General features: G+C 56.1%; 4 protein-coding genes across 7 annotated transcripts in view; 2 read left to right on the top strand and 2 right to left on the bottom strand.

Annotated features, from left to right (window-relative positions):
* Nucleotides 1–265: 265 nt before the first annotated feature.
* PRRT1 (proline rich transmembrane protein 1) lies at nucleotides 266–5,289 on the bottom strand. Its single transcript, XM_021697128.2, has 4 exons — nucleotides 3,744–5,289; nucleotides 2,291–2,829; nucleotides 1,476–1,661; nucleotides 266–1,334 (listed from the first exon to the last, which is right to left on the bottom strand). The coding sequence occupies exons 1-4, from the start codon at nucleotides 3,760–3,762 to the stop codon at nucleotides 1,158–1,160; spliced, it is 921 nt and encodes a 306-aa protein (XP_021552803.1). The 5' UTR covers nucleotides 3,763–5,289; the 3' UTR covers nucleotides 266–1,157.
* PPT2 (palmitoyl-protein thioesterase 2) lies at nucleotides 5,095–13,717 on the top strand. 4 transcript variants are annotated; one of them, XM_021697124.1, is made up of 10 exons: nucleotides 5,491–5,591; nucleotides 6,142–6,192; nucleotides 6,527–6,720; nucleotides 6,972–7,125; nucleotides 7,586–7,681; nucleotides 7,771–7,878; nucleotides 8,633–8,716; nucleotides 8,836–8,920; nucleotides 12,011–12,065; nucleotides 12,464–13,717. In XM_021697124.1, exons 3-10 carry the CDS (start codon nucleotides 6,535–6,537, stop codon nucleotides 12,605–12,607), a joined length of 912 nt encoding a protein of 303 aa, XP_021552799.1. In that variant the 5' UTR covers nucleotides 5,491–5,591; nucleotides 6,142–6,192; nucleotides 6,527–6,534; the 3' UTR covers nucleotides 12,608–13,717. The 4 variants fall into 4 exon arrangements, with proteins under 4 accessions (XP_021552802.1, XP_021552798.1, XP_021552799.1 ...); XM_021697127.2 differs by lacking the exon at nucleotides 6,142–6,192 and having other exon boundaries at nucleotides 5,095–5,591; nucleotides 12,816–13,717; XM_021697123.2 differs by lacking the exon at nucleotides 6,142–6,192 and having other exon boundaries at nucleotides 5,095–5,591.
* Nucleotides 13,718–13,741: 24 nt separating this feature from the next.
* EGFL8 (EGF like domain multiple 8) lies at nucleotides 13,742–16,646 on the top strand. Its single transcript, XM_021697129.2, has 9 exons — nucleotides 13,742–14,264; nucleotides 14,764–14,892; nucleotides 15,085–15,207; nucleotides 15,311–15,423; nucleotides 15,522–15,617; nucleotides 15,725–15,895; nucleotides 15,961–16,040; nucleotides 16,120–16,273; nucleotides 16,552–16,646. The coding sequence occupies exons 2-9, from the start codon at nucleotides 14,792–14,794 to the stop codon at nucleotides 16,626–16,628; spliced, it is 915 nt and encodes a 304-aa protein (XP_021552804.1). The 5' UTR covers nucleotides 13,742–14,264; nucleotides 14,764–14,791; the 3' UTR covers nucleotides 16,629–16,646.
* Nucleotides 16,647–17,894: 1,248 nt separating this feature from the next.
* AGPAT1 (1-acylglycerol-3-phosphate O-acyltransferase 1) overlaps nucleotides 17,895–19,391 on the bottom strand; it is a 3,466-nt gene continuing 1,969 nt past the window's right edge. Inside the window, exons 4-7 of the mRNA XM_044917572.1 lie at nucleotides 19,050–19,225; nucleotides 18,810–18,905; nucleotides 18,612–18,684; nucleotides 17,895–18,082 (exon numbers count right to left, since the gene is read on the bottom strand). Of these exons, the coding sequence (XP_044773507.1) occupies nucleotides 17,898–18,082; nucleotides 18,612–18,684; nucleotides 18,810–18,905; nucleotides 19,050–19,225 (530 nt within the window). The 3' untranslated portion in view covers nucleotides 17,895–17,897. The remainder of the gene's footprint in view (nucleotides 18,083–18,611; nucleotides 18,685–18,809; nucleotides 18,906–19,049; nucleotides 19,226–19,391) is intronic.

Genomic DNA, 19,391 nt, shown 5'->3' with positions numbered 1-19,391 from the left:
AAATGTGTACTAGGGAAAGAAATCCCCATCATGAATGGACCTCATACCAGATCTCCCTGGTGGAATTCCTAAGGAGACCCCTGCCCCTGCCCCCAGCCCCCAGAGTTGTGTTTGTCTTTCTGGTGTCTTGGAGATCTGTTCCTCCCATTTTTGTCTCTGTCAGTTTTCTTTATCTTTCTTTCCCTTGGAAGGGAAGCTAAGGGGAGGTAAAAGGGGCAAACAAAAGAGGAGGGTCTTTGCAAGGCTGCAGTCTTTGGAATTGCGGGTGATAAATCCACTTAGTCTCTTTAATATTCTTTCAGAAATTCACACACACACTCACACACAAATCAGAACAAGGTGGGGACTGCCGAGGGGAGCGGGGAGCGGACTGGCTCCTCCGACGCTGGGAGGTCCGTACGCTGGGTTACCTTCTGCCCAGCTGCCCACTGGTTGGGACAGGTGGAAGGGAATATTTACAGAGAAAGGGGGCTTTCGTCATCCCAGGGTGAAAGGTCCTAAACTGGGAACCTCCCAAATCTCATTCCAAAAATACCAAAAGTAGAGGTTCTGGGATTAGCAAGAAAATAGGAAGAGACCGGGATGGAGACAAAACTGTACTACGAAAAGATGAGAGAGCGTGGGGTCGTGGCTACCCGGGGCTAGGTCCCTGCGCCAGGAGAAGGGGAGGAGTCTGTCAGTGTGGGGAGAGGCCTACGGCCACAACCCAATCACTGGACTGAATCACCCCGCGGGGACGAAAAGAAGGCGGAGCCTGCCGACCTGGAGGCGGGGTTTTGTTGGAGCCGGGGCGGAGCCTACAGAGGAGGCGGGGCTTGGGGGACCAGTCTCCGGCTGGGGAGTGGAGACCAAAGGAGCTCGGCTGGGGGCGCTGCATTTAGAGGCGGCGGGGGACTGGAGTGACTGAGGGTCGGGCATTTGGCGGGGATCCTGGGAAGTGGTATTTCTGAGGGTGGGGGTTTTTTCGGGGTTCCTGAGGAACTGGATTCGGAGCGTGCCCGCAAGGCGAGAAGTTCCGTGGAGGCCGAGTTTAGGATGTATCGAAATTTGGTGGCCCCAGAGGCAGGTGTGCGGGGCACCCACTGGATCCGCGGCGTGGCTGCAGAACGCGCTTGGGAGGTTGAGGGGCGCGGGGTGGGGCCGGGCCGGGCGAGTCGTTACGGATCCCAGTAGTTCTCGTGGTGCTGCGCGGCAATGATGATGACTACGGTGAGGATAGTACAGAGCACCATGGCTGCGATACCCACCGCCAGGGAGATGAAGGAGAAGTTCCGGGCCTCGCGTGAAGCGATCTCGGCAGACACCATGTCTCCGCGGGCCAAGGCCGTGCGCACCTGCGGGGGAAGGGCGGAAGCAAGAGGATCAGAGCTGCTGCGCCCTCTGAGATGCTCCCCCGAACATCCAGCACTCCCTTAGAACAGGAAAAACCGAGTGAGGCCGCCCTTCCCAGACGCCGCCCTCTACTCCCCTTGCACCTGCACGGCCTTGAAGATGGCGATGATGCCCGTCGGCCAGAAGCAGCAAATGGTGGTCAGCACCGCGATGGGCATGTAGTCGTGCGGCGGGCGCCTCGGCTCCAGCAGGGCCAACCCTGGGCCCTGGGGCGGCGGGGGGAGCGTGGACGTTACTCCTGTTCCCCCCGGGGTCCCGCCTGTATAGGGCTGTGCAGGGAGAGGACAGGACGTCATTCCCATCCTCTCTGAGCCCGAAAACATTCTGCGTCTGGCAGAGTGGTTTTTAAAGCACCATTCTTGCACTTTGCTTCTCAAAGGAACTTATCCACTACCCTTCCAGGACACCCATGAATTCCGCCTAGATCCCTCTCTCGTCTTCATTGCTGTCATTACCCTGTATTCTTATTGGGTCTCCACACTCCCTCCCCGGAAGGTATGGCCGCACCAGGGCTGCCCTAGCTCACTTCAGGCCTTGTTTCTTCTCCCCAAGTATCTGCCTGGCCTTCCCTATTCAGTCAGTTCCAGGTTTCTTCTCCCTTCTCCTCCTTGGTCGCCAGATTTCATTTCTTCTCCCCCTCTCTCTTTTCCTTCTTTCAAACGTCCTCTGGACTTCTGTGCTCCGTTCCCCTTCTCAGACCCTGATCTCTGACCCCAACTGACTGCCAGATCCTCCCCCCCCCCAACACACACACATTCCCAAGCCTTTCCTCAGTCCCTCCTCTCCCTAGGCCTTGTCCTAGGAACCTGCCCGGTCCCGTGGCCCTGTTTCTCTATCCCACCAGCCCCCAGTGTGTCCCCAGCCCTTCCTCCCAGGCCCCTGTCCACCCTGTACTCACCGTGCCTACCGGGTAGACCGGCACGTAGGCAGTGCAAGGCTGCAGCTGTAAGGGGTAGCCAGGGGCTACGTAGCCCCCCAGTGGCAGCGTGCCTACCGCCCCCGTGTGCGTGGGCACCACGAAGCCCGGAGCCTGGGCAGTATGAGAGGGCGCCGGCGGAGGCGGCGCGGCGGCGGCTGGCGGCGGCGGGGGCAGCGGGCCCTCGAAGCGAGTCTCCTGCAGGTAAGGGTCGGGTGGCATGCGGGGCAAGGTAGCACAGCCGGGTGGGGGCGCCCCGGCGGCCGGGCCGGGCGGGGCGTGGTGTGGTGGCCGCGGCAGAGTGGCGGAAGATGAGGGACCGCGCTGAGCAGTGGCCGCGGAAGAAGCCAGGCCGCCTGCCCCTAAGCGCGGGAGGGTGGCGGTCCCGGACTGGTGGTAGTGGTGGTGGTGGTGATGGTGAGAGGAAGGGGCTGCCTGTGGGGGAGGGGCGGGGGGTTCGGCCGGGGGCTGGGGGGCATTATAGGGTGGTGGAGAGGTGTGGGGGACTGAGTCTGAGAGGCCTGGGGGTGGTGAGCGGAGGAGAGGGTATGGGGACAGAGACAAGCCAGGCAGAGAAGAGATAAGGAAGGGGGTAAGGGAGAAACACAGAGGGCCAGGGATGGAGAAAGATAATGGGAGAGACAGAGGAGATGGGTGAGAAGCCATCTCTTGGTCTTGGGGCAGGAAAGGGGTTGTATCTAGGCCATCTGTACCCCCCCTTCTTTTTTTCAATCTAGTTTTGAGGTCGCAACTCTCCTCCACTCTTCTCCATCTACAGCAATGTGCCCATACATAGCTTTCACCTTCCACCCAAGCTACGGCTGCCTTGGGCTTGCCCATCTGAGCTGGTCCTGTGTGTGCACGTGTAGACATGCAACACTGTGTTAACATGTGCTCAATTCAACAGTTGTATAAACACATGTAGGATGACATATTCCACTCTGCCTTCTTGTCCTGGGGGGGGGGGTGCCCTAGCCTCTCTGGGAATCCCAGTTCCTCTTTTGGGGCAGATAAAGAAGGGTCTTCTGGATTTTACTCCCCTGACAACCCCCGCCTGATCATATCTTTATATATCTCCACTGGATGTCTCCATGCAAGCCAGTGTCATCTGTCCATCTGTCACTCCCAATGATGCTATTCTTGCAGTACCTGGCTGATGCTAGGCCACTCTGTACTTCCCTCACCCTTTCAACCTGTCCCCTTTCCGTGTTGTTGGCAAGGGGACGAGGCTGAGATTGGAAGGAGGAAAGGAAGAGAAGGGAGGGATATAGAAAGAAAAGGGGGATGGGGGTTGAGAGCTGGACAGAAGGGGAATGAAACAGAATCATTCCCCCCCCCCCCCACCCCGGAGGGGTAAGGGAGGGAGGGGGTTGGGGCCAAGGATGGGGGGAAGAGTCCGGAGATGGTGGAAAGGGCAGGTTTTGTTGTTTTTTACCTGACTTTTCCGATGACATGCCTGTGGTCTGGCTGGGACAGGGTCCCTGCAGCGGGAGTCGGGGTCCCTGGCTGGCGTCGGAGTCTCGGTGTGCAGATTGCGCAGCCGGCAGCAGCACAGAGATGGAGAGATGAAGACAGCGGCGGGGGGCGGAGGGAGAGCGGGGGGGGGGGGGAGCTTAAAGGGACCGAGGAGAGGGAGGGGGAGAGTTTCCGAGGTCCCCTCACTCTGTCTCTCCTCCTCTCACCCCGGCATTCAAGCCCCCAGTTTGGGCTCCCTTGGAGTTGTCATGGAAACAGGGAGGCAAGCAAGACCAGGCAAGGCGGGTGGGACCAAGGGAGGGAAGGAGGGAGGGAGAACTCTCTAGAGTCTTCCCCTCTAAGACTGGCTGTAGTGATTATATCATGGGAGGAAGTGAGCTGGTGCTCAGTGGATTCAGTACCCCAGTCCCCACCGGATCTGGTTCACCCTAGTCAGGGGCCCCCCTCCTCAGCTTCCCTCAGAGTCCCTGCAAGTTCTCAGGATCTTCTTCCAAATCCTTAGCTCTACTTTCCCCCACTTAGGAAAGATAACTGTGTATGAGGGAGAACTGCAGAGCTGAGACCTGAGATGGCTTGAAGAGTTCCCAGGGTTATGGCCTGGGGTGAACTGCAGGTAAAGTGGGAGGCTTGGGTCTATAGTGGTTCAGCGGGAGTTGAGCCTGTGGCTGGGGGAGTGGGGGTGGGAGGACAGAGCGGAGGCTTGGGGGATACAGAGATACCTTTTCCTCCAGGCTGAAGGAGCTGAGCACTTTGGGAGAAGGAGGGGATGGATCAGCTCCTTTCTGGCAACTCCGTTTTGGGAATATGTGCTTGGTCTCCCTTTCCCCCTTTGATAATTGGGCTTCTTAGAGTTCTTGGGCGCGTCAGTGTTCAGATCTATTTTTTAAAGTCCCAGCGACCCACCCACCACCCCTGCCAAGACGCGACGCCACCTCCTGAATCGACAGGAGTGTGTGTGGTGGTGGTGGAGGGGGAGGTCCGAGCACAGCTGTAATTCCGGTCTTTTATTTGTTCGTCGTATCTTGGGAGCGCTTATATAGGGAGGGAAGGTGAAGGTACTACTGAGACTTAACAGGAGTTGGGCTTTTTGCAAAAACACAGTCGGGGAATCATTAACCCTCCCCGGCCTCCACCTTCAGATTAGTACTCCCCATCCCCCGCCTGAGGCAGTCGCCCTCCCCGGCTGTGTCCTTCCCCTCTGAGCTGAGGCCCTCGCCTGGACCAGTCCCAGGCTCCAGACATTTAGGTCACGGCCCCAAACTGGTCGTTCTGGTTTCCAAGTCGTTCGGGTTCGCTCCTGACCCCCTACCGCCACCCCACCCTCACATCACACACCCCGGGGCACAAATCGGTTTTATTGAGACTTTAGACCTGCGAAGACCTTGTGAATAGAGGGAGGGATTCAGACAAGCTTCGAAATCCTTTTTCCTCAAGGGAAGCGCCTTTAAATGCTAAGTGAAAGCCTACCCAGGTATCGGGAAGGGGTCACAGGCGGAGGTGCGGGGCGCCTGGAGCTCGGGAGTCTGGATGCGGTGCGAGGGTCTGCGTCGGAAGCCGCCCACAGGAGCTCCCAGCTAAGGGCAGATTGTGGGGGTCCCTCAAGTTGAAAGACGGGTGGAAACTACGCGAGCGTGAGTCAGCGCTGCCCCGGGGGCCCTCCGCCCCTTGAAGGTGGGTCGTATACCGGGAGCCGAGTAGAGTAGGCCAGGAGAAACTGGGCCAGGCTGCACTCTTAGCTCGAGGGGCCTCGAGGACTCTTCGCGTCCCTGGAGACAAGGGCACTACACGCACTTCATAATGAAGAGTTGTAAGACGCTGATCTGGGGCCGGCCGGCGGGCGGGTAGGGGTGGGGTGGGGTCCGCCTGCGCTGGCTTCAGCCCCGATCCGGCGGACGACGAAATGAGGAGGGTTGCCTTTCCCCCGTCTATTCCCCAGCGCCCTTCCCCCCCCACCCCCCACCCTGGGGGAAAGAGAACTTCATGTTCCTCAGCGGAGCGGGACGCCTGAATTGGGAAGTGGGGCAAATCAAGGCCAGGAAATCGGACCCTCGGGTCGCTGGTGCAGCAGGGTCTGGACTGGCCTTCTCTCGATTCCCAGGATATGTTTGCCGCTTCTTCCTCTCCCCACGGGCCTAAATGGATCGCTCTGCCTGTTTCCTCCCCCGCTCCCGGAAGGCAGTGGAATGTTCCATTGCCCCTCCGGTCCGGGCTTGCGTTACAGGGGACGCGGGCACGGTTGCCAGGGAAAGCCCCGGACGTGACGGCGAAGCGCGACCCCTAGCAGCCTCCCCTCTCCCATCCGTCATTCCCCTGCGCGCGCTCTCCTTACACCCTTCCCCTCCCCCCGCGGGTTCCAGCCTAGGGAGAAGTAAGCAGCAGGCGGAGCCAGGCTCACTGACCTAGGCCAGGTGGGAGCTTGCATTCTCCAGGAGGCTGCGCTGCTGCTCAGGGGTCTTTTCTTGCAAAACCCAGGGTCGTGCATGGCTGGGATGGTGCATTAGGAAGATCCTGGGCCTAGGGACGGAGTCCCCGCTGAGTTGGGGGCGGGGTTTCGGGTGCGTGTCGGTGCGTCGACGTGTAGGGGGGTGTGTTTCCCTACAGCCCTGAAGTAAGTTCAAAGCGGGCTATTTTGTGACCTGGACCTAGTGTGAGCACGGGCGGGAGGTCTCGAATGCCGGCGTCTGCTCCGAGGGGAGAGCGTGTTGCCATCTGTCTCACAGGCCCTCATCGCCCCCTTCTCAGGCGGGAGCATGCTGGGCCTCAGGGGGCTGCGGCTACCCCCGGCGGGGATCCTGCTCCTGTTGCCGTTCCTGCAGCCGCGGGTGCTGCCCGCGGCCCCCGCGCCCCATCGCGCTTCCTACAAACCGGTCATCGTGGTGCACGGGCTCTTTGACAGCTCATACAGCTTCCGCCACCTGCTGGAATACATCAACGAGGTCTGGCAGGGGACACCCGGTTGTGGGGCGTTGGAGGCGTCTGTAGTGACGGGGGAAGGAGAATGGGGAACTGAAAGCTGCCCTTCTGGGCCTGCTCAGTTCCTCGAGGAGCTGGGGCCGGCGTTGGGAGAGTCGAGGGATGAGATCCCGGGTTCTAGCGGGGCGCAATAGGCATGTGGACGCTGGCCAGGGGGCGGTGTGGAGGGAATTCATAGTCCATGCCCTGTTGCAGCATTGCCCCCTTCCCACAGACACACCCTGGGACTGTGGTGACAGTGCTCGATCTCTTCGATGGGAGAGAGAGCTTGCGACCCTTGTGGGAACAGGTGCAAGGGTTCGGAGAGGCTGTGGCCCCCATCATGGCAAAGGCCCCCGAAGGGGTGCATCTCATCTGCTACTCGCAGGGTAGGCGCCCTCCCCTTCCCGACTTCTAAGCCCTATCTGAGGCTTGATCCTTACCTGAGGGACACTTCCTAGTGTCCCCTTTTCTGAACCCCAATGTTCCAGCCAGAGCACTAGTACCTGAGACCTATTTTTCTGACTTCCCTCAGCACCTGGGTCTTATCTCTGTGTCCCCAGTGGGAGGGAGGCTCCCCGCCCTGCTGCTCCCGTTTGCCATTACCCATGGTTCTTGGACATAAGGGATAGTGGGGCAGTAAAAAAGCACCCTACAGTTAGAGTCAGAAGACCCAGAATCTGATTCCGGCTCTGTCACTTACACGACGTGTAACCTTTTGCCACAGGGTGTGCCTGCTTTCTCTGGGCCTCAATCTCCTTACGGACTTGTGGTGGTGGGGGGCCGAGTGGGTAGGCTGTTGGCCTGGCTGTCGCTAAGTCTCAGCCTAATGTGGCATTCTGTTTCCAGGGGGCCTGGTGTGCCGGGCACTGCTCTCCGTCATGGATGAGCACAATGTGGATTCTTTCATCTCTCTCTCCTCTCCACAAATGGGACAGTATGGAGGTGAGTGGGGATGGTGGGCTCCATAGGGGGCCCTGAGGTTTGGGGACACACAAGTTTGGGGCCACTGGACACTGCTGTTCTCTTCCCAGATACGGACTATTTGAAGTGGCTCTTCCCTACCTCCATGAGGTCTAACCTCTACCGGATCTGCTATAGCCCTTGGGGCCAGGAATTCTCCATCTGCAACTACTGGCACGGTGAATAGGGGATGCCAAACTGGGGTCTGCATGGAGGGGGCACCCTGGGGGTAGGGCCTGCTGCTTCCCTGTACCATAGCCAACAGCGGTGATGCTGAAGATAACGTATATGTATTGAGCATGTACTATGTGAATAGGCACTGTTCAGAACACTTTATGTGTATTACCTTATTGCTTCAGAGTGTAGTCTGGGGCAGGGGTCAGCAGACTTTTTCTTTGAAGGGCCAGATAGTAAATATTTGGTTGTGACTGTTTTCCTTACCTGTAAAATAATAATATAGTATCTACCCTATAGGGGGTTGCGAAGATTAAATAAATTAACGAACGTGATGTACTTTGAACAGTACGTGGCATCATAGGTTCTGGGTAAAGGTGTTTGCTGTCATGTTTACAATTATTATTGTTATTACTGTTATATTAGTATTCACCTTGTCTATTATTGTAGTCCCCTGATTGGCCTTCCAGCCTCTGGTCTTGCCTCTTTGCCCTGCTTCTCTGACTCTCTTTCTTTTCTTTTCTTTTTTTTTTTTTTTTAAGATTTTATTTATTTATTTGACAGAGAGACACAGCGAGAGAGGGAACACAAGCAGGGGGAGCGGGAGAGGGAGAAGCAGGCTACCCACTGAGCAGGGAGCCCAATGCGGGGCTCGATCCCAGGACCCTGGGATCATGACCTGAGCCGAAGGCAGACGCTTAACGACTGAGCCACCCAGGCGCCCCTCTGACTCTCTTTCTAACTGCTGTTTGTACCTAGACCCCCACCATGATGACTTGTACCTGAATGCCAGCAGCTTCCTGGCCCTGATCAATGGCGAAAGAGATCATCCCAACGCCACTGGTGAGACCCTAGGCTCCTACCTGGGTCCCGTTTTCTGCCTCTCTGACCCCCTGTGTTTCCCTCTCCAGCCTGGCCCGACCCCTGTGACTGACTCAAGCTCTTTTCTTCCCATTCTTCAGCATGGAGGAAGAACTTTCTTCGTGTGGGCCGTCTGGTGCTGATTGGGGGCCCTGATGATGGTGTTATTACCCCCTGGCAGTCTAGGTAATAAGGGACTGTGTGGCCTGAAGATGGGCTAAGGACATCCTCCAACCCCCAACAGTTTTCATCTCGGGCCTGAAACTGGCCCGTACCTCCCACTGTCCAGTTCATGCCCCACCCTCCACGGATCCTGTCACTCAAGACCAAAACGTGGGAGTCATCCCTCAACTCCTTGTATCCAGCCAGTCACTAAGTCCTGCAGACTCTGCTTCCTCTCCATCCCTAAACCCTTGCTTTGTTAAAGCTTTTAACTTTCAGATAATTACAGATTCACAGGAAGTTGCAAAGATAGTTTATTTTTTTTAATTTTTTTAAAAGAGTTCATTTATTTATTTGACAGAGAGAGAGAGCCAGTGAGAGAGGGAGCACAAGCAGGGGGAGTGGGAGGAGGAGAAGCAGGCTTACCGCGGAGCAGGGAGCCCAATGCGGGGCTCCATCCCAGGATCCTGGGACCATGACCTGAGCCGAAGGCAGACGCTTAATGATTGAGCCACCCAGGCGCCCGCAAAGATAGTTTAGAGAGGTCCTGGGTATGTATCCTTCACCCGGTTCCCCCCATGATTGCATCCTATGTAACTACAGCACAATATCAAAACCAGGAAATTCTCATTGTAGGATGTGTGTGTATGGTTCCATGCCATTTTATGTTTCTTACCAACTCTTTTACATACCTGGGCTTCCGTAATAGCCTCCAGCCCCGTCCCCTCCATCCTGTTCCTCAGGAAAATCCATGGCTCCATTGTGCTATATGTGGGCCTCTGTTGCAGATCATCATGAGTGATCTGAAATGGCACCTAAGCTACTTTAGTCCTCAACAAGGTTTTTTTTTTTTTTTAAAGATTTTATTTATTTAATAGAGAGAGAGGGACAGGAGAGAGGGAACACAAGCAGGGGGCGCGGGAGAGGGAGAAACAGGCTTCCCGCTGAGCAGGGAGCCCGATGCAGGGCTCGATCCCAGGACCCTGGGATCATGACCTGAGCCGAAGGCAGACGCTTAACGACTGAGCCACCCAGGTGCCCCCCTCAACAAGTATTTATTGAGCACTGTATGTATGCCCAGGCACTGTTCTGGGCCATTGGGATGCAGCGGTAAGTGAAAGAGAAGTCCCTGCTATTACGTAGCTTAGGATCTAGTAGTGTAGGAGACAGATTGTAAATGTAAACATACATGTCAGGTGGTGGTAAGAGGAGTCGGGGGAAGGGATTGGAAGATGACTGGAGCCTATGTCAGACAGTGGCCAGACAAATCCTGGAAGAGTTGTCATTTGAGTAGAAACTTAAGGAAGTGAAGGAAGGAGCTGTGCAACAATCTGGGGGGAAAATGACTCAGAGAAAGGAGTAGCATCTACAAAGGTTCTGGGGCAGGTGTGAGGAATAAGGAGGCCAGTGTGGCTAGAGCACAGGGAGCTGGGGAGAGGGTGGGAGACGAGATGAAAGGGATAGAGGGGAGCCAGTGACGTGTAGCCTTTGTAGGGCAGTCAGGCCCTTGATTTTTTTTCCCCTAAAATATACATAACATAAAATTTACCATTTTAAGTGTACACTTCAGTGGCATTCAGCACATTGACATTCTTGCATAACCATCACCACCATCCATCTCTAGAACTTTTTTTCCTTCCCAAACTGAAACTCCATAGCCATTAAACATTAACTTGGGACGCCTGGGTGGCTCAGTCGGTTAAGTGTCTGCCTTTGGCTCGGGTCATGATCCCAGGGTCCTGGGATCGAGTCCCACATCGGGCTCCCTGCTCAGCGGGAAGTCTGCTTCTCCCTTTCCCTGCCACTCCCCCTACTTGTGCTTGTTCTCTCTCTCTGACAAATAAGTAAAATCTTAAAAAAAAAAAAACATTAACTCCCCATCCCTGCTTCCCCCCCCCAGCTCTTGGCAGCCATGGCCCTTGACTTTTTGAGTGAGATGGGAAGGCTTTGGAGGGTTTTCAGTGAAGGAGTCATGGGACGCCCATAGATGGGATTTATTCTATCTCATTTTACCTCCACAACCCTCTGAAGATAGTAATATAGCACCTTTTAGATGCCAAGGCACTATTCTAAGTACTTTTCAAATAAACCTTGTTTAGTCCTCATAGAGCCAGTGACTGGTGAAGTCAGGCTATCTAACTTAACCACGGGGCTTCACTTCCTCTCTGCAAAGGAAGTATTCTTAGATAGGACAAAGAGAGTAAGTAATATGCTCGGCCACACACGGGTGGGAGTGTGCAGCAGAGCTGGAGTTCAGATCCAGGTCTGTGTGCCCGTGCTGCTCTCCTACACCCTTACCCGGTAATGTTTGTTCTTCATGGCCAGTGCCCACTCACGGCCCATGTCATTAAATAGTACTTTTGAAAAATTTAAGACCTTTTTACTTTGGAATAATTTCATACTTGATAAGTTGCCAAAGTATTACAAAAACAATCTTATGTATTCTTCACCTAGATTTTCTAAATGTTAACATTTTACCATGTTTATGCCTTCATCCATTCTCTGTAAACATACACACGGGGCCTAGGTGTGTTTGTGAACCATTTAAGAGTAGGTTGTAGACATGAGGTCTCTTTATCCCTGAAACTTCAGTATGTCAGTGACTGTTTCCTGTGTATAGGACATTTCTTACATAGCCACGGTACAGTGATGAAAGTCAGGAATTTAACATGGATAGGCTACTCTATAGACCTGATTCAAATATTTTCCAGTTGTTGCCATAGGGAAAAAAAAATCCATTGCAAGATCCAACCTGGGATCATGAGTCCCATTTACTTGTCCTGTCTCTTTAGTCTTTGTTTTTTTTTCTGGAATACTTCCTCAGTCTTTGTCTCTGACATTGAAATTTTTGAGGTGTATGATCCAGCTGTTTTGTAGAATGCCCCTCAGTTGGGGTTTGTCGGCTGTTGGCTCATGAGTAGATTCAGGTTATGCGTTTTTGATGGGACTCTGCAGAAGCCATGCTGTAGCCTCTCTATCACCTCATGAGGTACAGGGTCCCCATTTTGAGTGTCTTCCTTGCTGCCATGAGTTCCTGAAGTCCCCTAGCCTACCTTGATTTTCTCCACCTCTCCTGATAACCTCCTCCCCTGCCCACCCTCAATCTCTTTGTAGCTTCTTTGGTTTCTATGACGCAAATGAGACGGTCTTGGAGATGGAGGAGCAACCGGTGAGCCCCCTGGGATTACTTCCCCTTTCTTTTTTTTTTTTTTTTTTAAAGATTTTATTTATTCATTTGAGAGAGAGAATGAGAGAGAGCACATGAGAGGGGGGAGGGTCAGAGGGAGAAGCAGACTCCCTGCTGAGCAGGGAGCCTGACGCGGGACTCGATCCCGGGACTCCAGGATCCTGACCTGAGCCGAAGGCAGTCGCTTAACCAACTGAGCCACCCAGGCGCCCACTTCCCCTTTCTTCATGCACTGTCCCACCTCAGTCTGTAGCTCTCCCTGCCGCCGACCCTTGAGAGTAGAAGGGTTCACCCTGTGGGGAGGGGACCTGGGACACCAGCAGGAACTCATTTTGTTTTTCTGTCTGTCTGTCTGCTGTGACCCTTCGCCCACCTTGAAGGTTTATCTGCGGGATTCTTTTGGGTTGAAGACTCTCTTGGCCCGGGGAGCCATAGTGAGGTGTCCGATGGCTGGGATCTCCCACACGGCCTGGCACTCCAACCGTACCCTTTATGAGGCCTGCATTGAACCCTGGCTCTCCTGAGGATGTCCTCAGGGATCCCCCAGGAACTCCCCAGCCCAGAGACCAAGCAGTGGCCTTGGAAAGCAGATGTCAGGCTCTGGTGTGCCTGTGACCACCCCATTGCTCCCACACTGCCCGCACCAACCAGGGCTCCCAGGACCCCTTCCTCTTCTCCTCTGTGAATGACCTCATGTCTGGGGTTTGCTCCGTGCTCTCTCACCCTCCCAAGGCCGAGGCTGGGAAGAGAGAAACCAGGTTTTGAACTTGCGGCTACTCTGCTGCTCCTCGGTCTCGGGCTGTACCGGAGGAGAACCCGACCCCTGCCCGCTGCGGGGGTCTCCTTCCAGGCCACTCAGGTCATTTTTAGCTTCTGTTCTCCCCATGTTCCCTTTTCCTCAGCCCTCCCAACTCCCAGGAAGGACTACCCATGAGAGTGGGATTCTGAGGCTCCCCTATGGGGACAGTTCTGTTCTTGAAATGTCAGTGTTGGGGATTATCTATGGCCTGTGAGGCCCATCTCAGGTTTGGGGATCCCCCCAGTCCCTATGTTCAGTGTTGGGGTACCCCCTGGGAGCCTAGTTTCTTTGAGGCCCCAGCCCCTCTTTTAGCTGCCATTGAATGGGTGTTAACCCTGTATTAATGGAAATAAAGTTCCATTTCCTCAGTGTGGCTTGGCTCATTTCCAGGTGAGGGGGACCTGGCTCTCCAAGGAGGGTGGGGATGGAGAGCCTGAGGTCTGGGTGCCCGGATGCCTGGTCTGGGGTGGGACCCCCTTGGTGTTTCCGCTCTCTAAATGCCCATTCTGTGTGGGTTCCTGATTCTCTGTGGGTTCTTTCCTGCAGAGGACAATTCTCTTCCTGTTCCAACCTAAGCTTGGGGGGCTGAGCCCAGGGCTCCAGTGGTTTGTGCTCCAGCCTCATGGATGGAATGCGCCTGCCACCCCCAGGCTAGACGAGGGGCCTAAGGGTCAGGGTGGGCATTCGTTGTACCCCTTTTTGACCTTTGTAGGCCACAGTTGGGTGAGGGGCTGGACAATGAGCCTCCTCTTCCTTGAAAGAAGGAATTTTGGTGGAGACAATAGGGCCCTGTCTACTCTCGCATGGGGGGTGGTGGCTGACTCAACTCTGCCCCCCCCCCCCCAAGGCCCTAACAAATGTCATCAAGAAACGGGGAAATTTCCCCTTAGTGCCCTGGGCTGTCCCCCCGCCCCCCCTTGGCCTTTTGTGACGACTTGCCCTTCTTTCTTTCTTCAGCTGATCTTGCCTCTTCTCCCATCACCTGACCCTGCTTTTCTCTGCCAGTTCTGTCTCCCTGCCCCCCACTTCTCCCCCAGTCTGTGTTGGGTTGAGGGGTGTGGCAAGGGCCAGGGGTACCAGTGATGTTACAGAGCCAGTAGCCTCTGCTGATTTGGGGAGTCCAGAAATAAGGGGCCTCAGAGGGTTGGAAATTTACTTCTAGGGGGCCCTTCGCTGGGGTGGTGGTGAGGGTAGTGGGACTTGGACCCCACGGAGCAGATCAAGCAGGAACTATGAAGTCTTGTGGGAGGGGGCAAGAATGGGAGGATTCTGTCTGGCCCAGCCCCTCCTCTCCTTCCCAGCCTGCCCAACCCGCCCACCAGTCTGAGCTGCTGCTGCTGAGGCTGGTCTACTTGAAGTCTCCCGGAGAGAGGGAAAGACAGGTGGGGAGACCATGTCAATGGGGGATGAGCCTTAGAATGAGTGTGAGTTGGGGAGTGTTGTGTGAGGGGTGTCAGTGTGGGAGGTAGTAGGGATGTATTTAAGGTGCATTTTCTAGGTGCATGGTTTTGGGTGCAGGGTGTGAGGGGGTGTAATGGTGAATATCTGAGGCTTCGAAGATAGAAAAATTAAGATAGAAGAGGGCATGTTACAGATAGGAGGGTCCTGGGGGAGAGTTAACTGGGTTGTGCAGAGGGGAGGTGGAGGGAGTGTGTTGGGGTGTGCCCTTGCATGATGCTGCGGGGACCGTGTGCGCTGAACGAAGGGGTCACGTTAAATGTACATGCAGGTGTAGACAATGCTGGTGGCTAGTGCAAGTGTGTACAAATGAACGTGCTGACTCCCTTAGAGGGCACTAGCCGACTGGGCTCTTGGAGGGGCTGGAGCTGGAGAGCTTACAGGAGAGGGGAAGGGCCTCCATTAACCTCTTCTTGCCTGCAGCCTGCAGAGTTTGGAGTCAAGGAGAATCATGGGGTCCAGGGATGAGCTGTACACTCTCTTAGGCGGACTCTCGTTCCTCCTGCTACTGATGTCAGTCCAGGGGGCCAAGGGTGGATCCCTTAAAGAGAGGTGATGACAGAGGGGGCGGGGGCAGGTATGAGGTCTTCAGGAAACCTGCTGGGGGTGGGACTTCAACAGGTGGCAAAACCATGAAGTTTAGAATGGGGGTGGGGCCTCAGTGGAGCCTTGAGGGGAGAGGGATTCCTGGCCCCCAGGGCCTGGCCCACTCAGTGTCTCTCACCTTCTCCGGCCTGGGTGCAGTCAGGGGGTCTGCTCCAAGCAGATGCTGGTGGTCCCCCTCCACTACAACGAGTCCTACAGCCAAGCAGTGTATAAGCCCTACCTGACTGTGTGCAGTGGAAGGCACGTCTGCAGCACCTACAGGTGAGGGCTGGGGAGCCTGGACTCTGCAAGTCTTTCAAGAAGAACTTCAAGAACCCAGACCAAAGCCCATAAACCAACGTTCATAGCCAGGCCTGTGTTCTAGGACCACATACCGAGTGGCGTGGAGGGAGGTGAGGAGGGAGGTGCAGCAGACCCACGTTGTGTGCTGCCAGGGCTGGAAGAAGCGGCATCCGGGGGCGCTCACCTGTGATGAAGGTGAGACTGGGTCTTCCCAGGCCTGGGGACAGGGCGTGCTGCAGGGCTGGGGAAGCTGGCTGTTGGTCCTGTCTTGAACTGCCCTCCTGCACCCACAGCCATCTGCGCCAAGCCGTGTCTGAACCGAGGCGTCTGCGTCAGGCCAGAGCAGTGCGAGTGCGCCCCAGGCTGGGGTGGGAAGCACTGTCATGTGGGTGAGTGGCCCACCCCCATCCCCACCTCCAGCGGCATCAGGACCTCACCACCCTTGGGGCGCCGGCTCGCCCCCACCCTTTAGCCCTCTCCTCTTTCCCTTAACTAGACGTGGATGAATGTAGGACTGGCGTCACCCTCTGCTCGCACCATTGCATCAACACGGCGGGCAGCTTCACCTGCCGCTGTCCCCAGGGTCTGGTGTTGGGCCTGGACGGGCGCACGTGCGCAGAGGGCGCCCTGGAGCCGCCAACCAGTGCCAGCGTCCTCAGCGTGGCGGGTGAGTGAGTGGGGCGGCGAGGGCCCGGGCTTGACTGGGCAGTGGGTGACACTCTTTTGTCTCAGTTCGGGAAGCAGAACATGATGAGCGCGTCTTGAGGTGGGAGATCCAGGAGCTGCGAGCGCGCCTGGAGCGGCTGGAGCACGTGAGTGGAGATGGGGGTCAAGCCCTCCTGGCACGGTGTGCCCCACCCCAGCACTCCTGAGGTGTCTCTTCCTTTGTAGTGGGCTGGTCAGGCCGGGGCCTGGGTCCGAGCTGTGCTGCCCATGCCTCCGGAAGAGCTACAGCCGGAAAAGGTGGCAGAGCTATGGGGCCGCAGTGACAGGATCGAGTCTCTCAGCGACCAGGTGCTGCTGCTGGAGGAGAGGCTAGGCGCCTGTGAGTGAGTCCTCTACCCCTCTCTGCTTGAACCCCCCTCGCCCAATAGCTGCCCCCAGCTCTCCGAGACACCTTTCCCTAGATCACTTTTCTCTTTTCCCCAAGCCCTTCCCCAACACTTCAGTCTTCCCATACTGTCCCTAGATATCCACACTTCACCCATTCTTCTGGTGCCCTGTCCCCAGTTCACTTCTTGTTGGGTGAGAGTCTCTCCAGTGCCCTGGTAGCCCCAGAAGTCTACAGCCAATGTGTCTGCTTGCTTCCTTGTCATTCACCAGGCTCCTGTGAGGACAACAGCCTGGGCCCAGGCCTCAACCGGCCAAAAAGGAACCTCTCCAGAGCCCCGGTCCCCTAATTTATACAGAAACTGGCCCCGCTAATCCTTTGGGATCGGCCAGGTGGGGAAGTGCAGATAAGGTTATCTGCCACTAAGGAGCAATAGTGATGGAGACTTCCAAGAGCTGAAGAAAGGTGGGGAAGATGGGTGCCTTGGCCCACCCGAGTCTTCTGGCTGGGGCAGGTTGCCTGGGCAAGAACCACTTTAATGCCTTCACAAATGCAGCCAGAAAGTGCCCAGATCTCTCTCTCTCTCTCTGTCTTTATTCTCGGTTTCTTGCTGTTATCCAGATAATTAATAAAAATCAACCACGCAAAACTGGGTCCTGCCCTCTCCTTTTGCTCCCAGCCCATCTCCCCAGTTTGTGGGCACAGGTCTGGGGTGGGAGGCAGGAGTGGTTAATGCCACAGGGAGGAAATGAAAACTGGCTCAGAGAGGGGAAGCCTCAAAAGAAAGAGAAATAAATTAAAAGCCCTCCCATCCCGTCCAGCCAGGGTTCAGTTCCTTTCCCCAATTCCCCAGGGAGCAGAAGTGAGTGCAGCACCTGATGTCTGCCTCTTCCCTTGTGTGTGGTTAGAATGGTACAGCAGGGCTGCAGGGGGCTGGATTGGGGCCAGGACCACTGAAGAACTGTACCACAGGGACAGGGGGAAGCAGAAATGTGGAGACCAAACTGGCATCTAGGAGTATGCTCACCCCTGGGCACCTGGGTATGGGCAGGATGAGACAGACCTCTGAGTGAGAAGAGTCCAGCCTCCACTGACAGGCTCCATGGGAGGGAGTGTGAGGGTGCTGAAGAGTGTTCCCAGGATAAGCCAGGAATGTTCCAGGCATCACTTCCAGCCACAGTGTGAGGAGTCCTCACAAATGGATAAGTCCACTGAATCCATGGACTTGTGGGAGGGTATTGTTCCACAGAATGGATGAGTCCACTGGCCAATGTGGGGTGGAGAGGGAGAGATCACAAAGGAAGAGGGTCCACTGGGGAAAGGATGGCGTGTTCCCACCCTCGTGTAGGTGAGCCACTGGAGATGAGGGGGGAGGTAACCGTCCCACAGACAAGATGGCACAGGAGGTGGGTGGGGTCAGAGTGGAGACTGCACCGAGGCAAGAGAGTCCGTGGGGGAGAGTTGGGAGGGGGCAAGGAGCGGTGCTGTATCCACATTCACTTCAGAAGTTGAAGATTCCCAAGAGGAGAACAGTGGGGAGAGGAGAAACAAGGAAGAGGATCAGGGCGCACTGGGCGGGTAGGTGTGGGAGGAAGGTGGGGGTAGATGGGAGGGGAGTTCAGAGCCGGGCCTCGCCCACCCCTCCAGACTTCTTCAGATAGTCACCACCGCCCCGGCCATCAGTGGAGATTTCCCGGAAAACGGTGAGCATGGAGTGTCGGACTCTGTCAGCCAGAGCTGGGACGTCATCTGGTGTCAGCCCTTCTGTGGGCACGGGGGGCAGCACCCGTACCTGACATCGCCCTGGGAGGGGGTGAGCACCATCACGGCCTGTCTCCCTGGGCCTTTGCCCGCAGGTGGGGCACAGTTTCTGAGCTCTCCTGCTCCTCCCTCCCCAACTTTTCAGTTCTCTTCCCCCTACCCTGGACAACTGGCCCTGTGCTTGCCAGCTGCCACCTGGTCCGAGGCCCTCCTGCACAAAGCCTTCCCCATGCACCCAGTCCAGACACCTCCTCAGCACCCTTTCAGCCCCCATCGTCTCAGCTTAGCCTTTACTGCCGAGTGTTACTATAGCGTTGTGCACACAGGCCTTATCTCTCCCACTGGACAGTAACGGCCCCTCCTGGAGGGACCGAGCGTTACCCGTGTAGCAGGGTATGGTGGGTGCTTAATAAATATTTATTGGTTGATGTGCGGTCACACTGGATGATCCTTTGGACATCTCAGTTCTGACACCGACCCATCCTCCTCCCTGGTGGGGCCAATCCCTCTAACCTCTCTCATCCATGGCCTTTCTGGCCACCCCCAGCCCCAGGTCTACTTGAGCCCTCACCGGAAGTGAAGCGGCGCTCCTTCTTGCAATAGAAGTCTTGATAGGAGGACATGACTATGGGGACAATGGGAACCTGGGGAAAGGGAAAAACAAACAGCCCACATTTCCCTTCCAAGGCCCTATGACAAGCGTCTGCCAAGAAAGAAAGGGATGGTGGAAGCTGGGGGGCTCAGTAGCAGAAGGGGAAGTAGTCGTTACCTGGGCTTGCACTGCAAGGTGGAAGGCGCCACGTTTGAAGGGCAGCATGGAGCCATTGTGGTTTCTCGTGCCCTCAGGAAAAACCCAGACCCGCACCTGGGAAACCACACACGGAGGGGTCAGAATATGGTTGTGACGCTGTAATGGGACCGCTGAGGCCCGCTGGCCCTGCATCTCAGTTTATTTACAACTGCGCTACTCCACAATGCCCCGACCCTCCTTTCCCACAGGGTGACTCACGTCCTGGGTGAGCAGGGTCTGGGCGACTTCAGACATGACACTGATGGCATCCCCTGTGCGCTTCCGGTCGATGAAGATGACTCCTGCCAGCCAGCACGCCAGCCCAGCAGAGCCAGCCCACAGCAGCTCACGCTTGGCAATGGGCACACAGCGGCCTGGCAGTACCTCCATCATCCCTAGGGCAAAGGTGGGGTGGGTGAAGGGTGAAGGCCAAAGGAGGCAAAGTGTCAGGGTAAGCGGGGCCACACTACTAAGGACTGGAGATAAAGGAAAAGGGAGACTGAGGGGAGGAAGAGGTGATTAAACATGTATTAGCCTGCCTATGCAGGTGAGAAGGCCTGG

The sequence above is a fragment of the Neomonachus schauinslandi genome, chromosome 8 (genome assembly GCF_002201575.2).
Source record: "Neomonachus schauinslandi chromosome 8, ASM220157v2, whole genome shotgun sequence".
NCBI classification, from domain to species: domain Eukaryota; kingdom Metazoa; phylum Chordata; class Mammalia; order Carnivora; family Phocidae; genus Neomonachus; species Neomonachus schauinslandi.
This window is presented reverse-complemented; position numbering and strand designations above follow the sequence as displayed.

Bases quoted from the DNA above. Each gene is read 5' to 3' on its own strand.
- PRRT1 (XM_021697128.2), bottom strand. The intron at 1,662-2,290 runs GTGAGTACAGGG...CTCCCTGCACAG, and splicing joins CGGTCTACCCGGTAGGCACG to CCCTATACAGGCGGGACCCC. The intron at 1,335-1,475 runs GTGCAAGGGGAG...CTTCCCCCGCAG, and splicing joins CCATCTTCAAGGCCGTGCAG to GTGCGCACGGCCTTGGCCCG.
- PPT2 (XM_021697123.2), top strand. The intron at 8,921-12,010 runs GTAATAAGGGAC...ATCTCTTTGTAG, and splicing joins ATTACCCCCTGGCAGTCTAG to CTTCTTTGGTTTCTATGACG. The intron at 12,066-12,463 runs GTGAGCCCCCTG...CCCACCTTGAAG, and splicing joins TGGAGATGGAGGAGCAACCG to GTTTATCTGCGGGATTCTTT.
- EGFL8 (XM_021697129.2), top strand. From the start codon at position 14,792: ATGGGGTCCAGGGATGAGCTGTACACTCTCTTAGGCGGACTCTCGTTC. The intron at 15,208-15,310 runs GTGAGGGCTGGG...CCTGTGTTCTAG, and splicing joins CACGTCTGCAGCACCTACAG to GACCACATACCGAGTGGCGT. The intron at 15,618-15,724 runs GTGAGTGGCCCA...TCCCTTAACTAG, and splicing joins TGGGAAGCACTGTCATGTGG to ACGTGGATGAATGTAGGACT.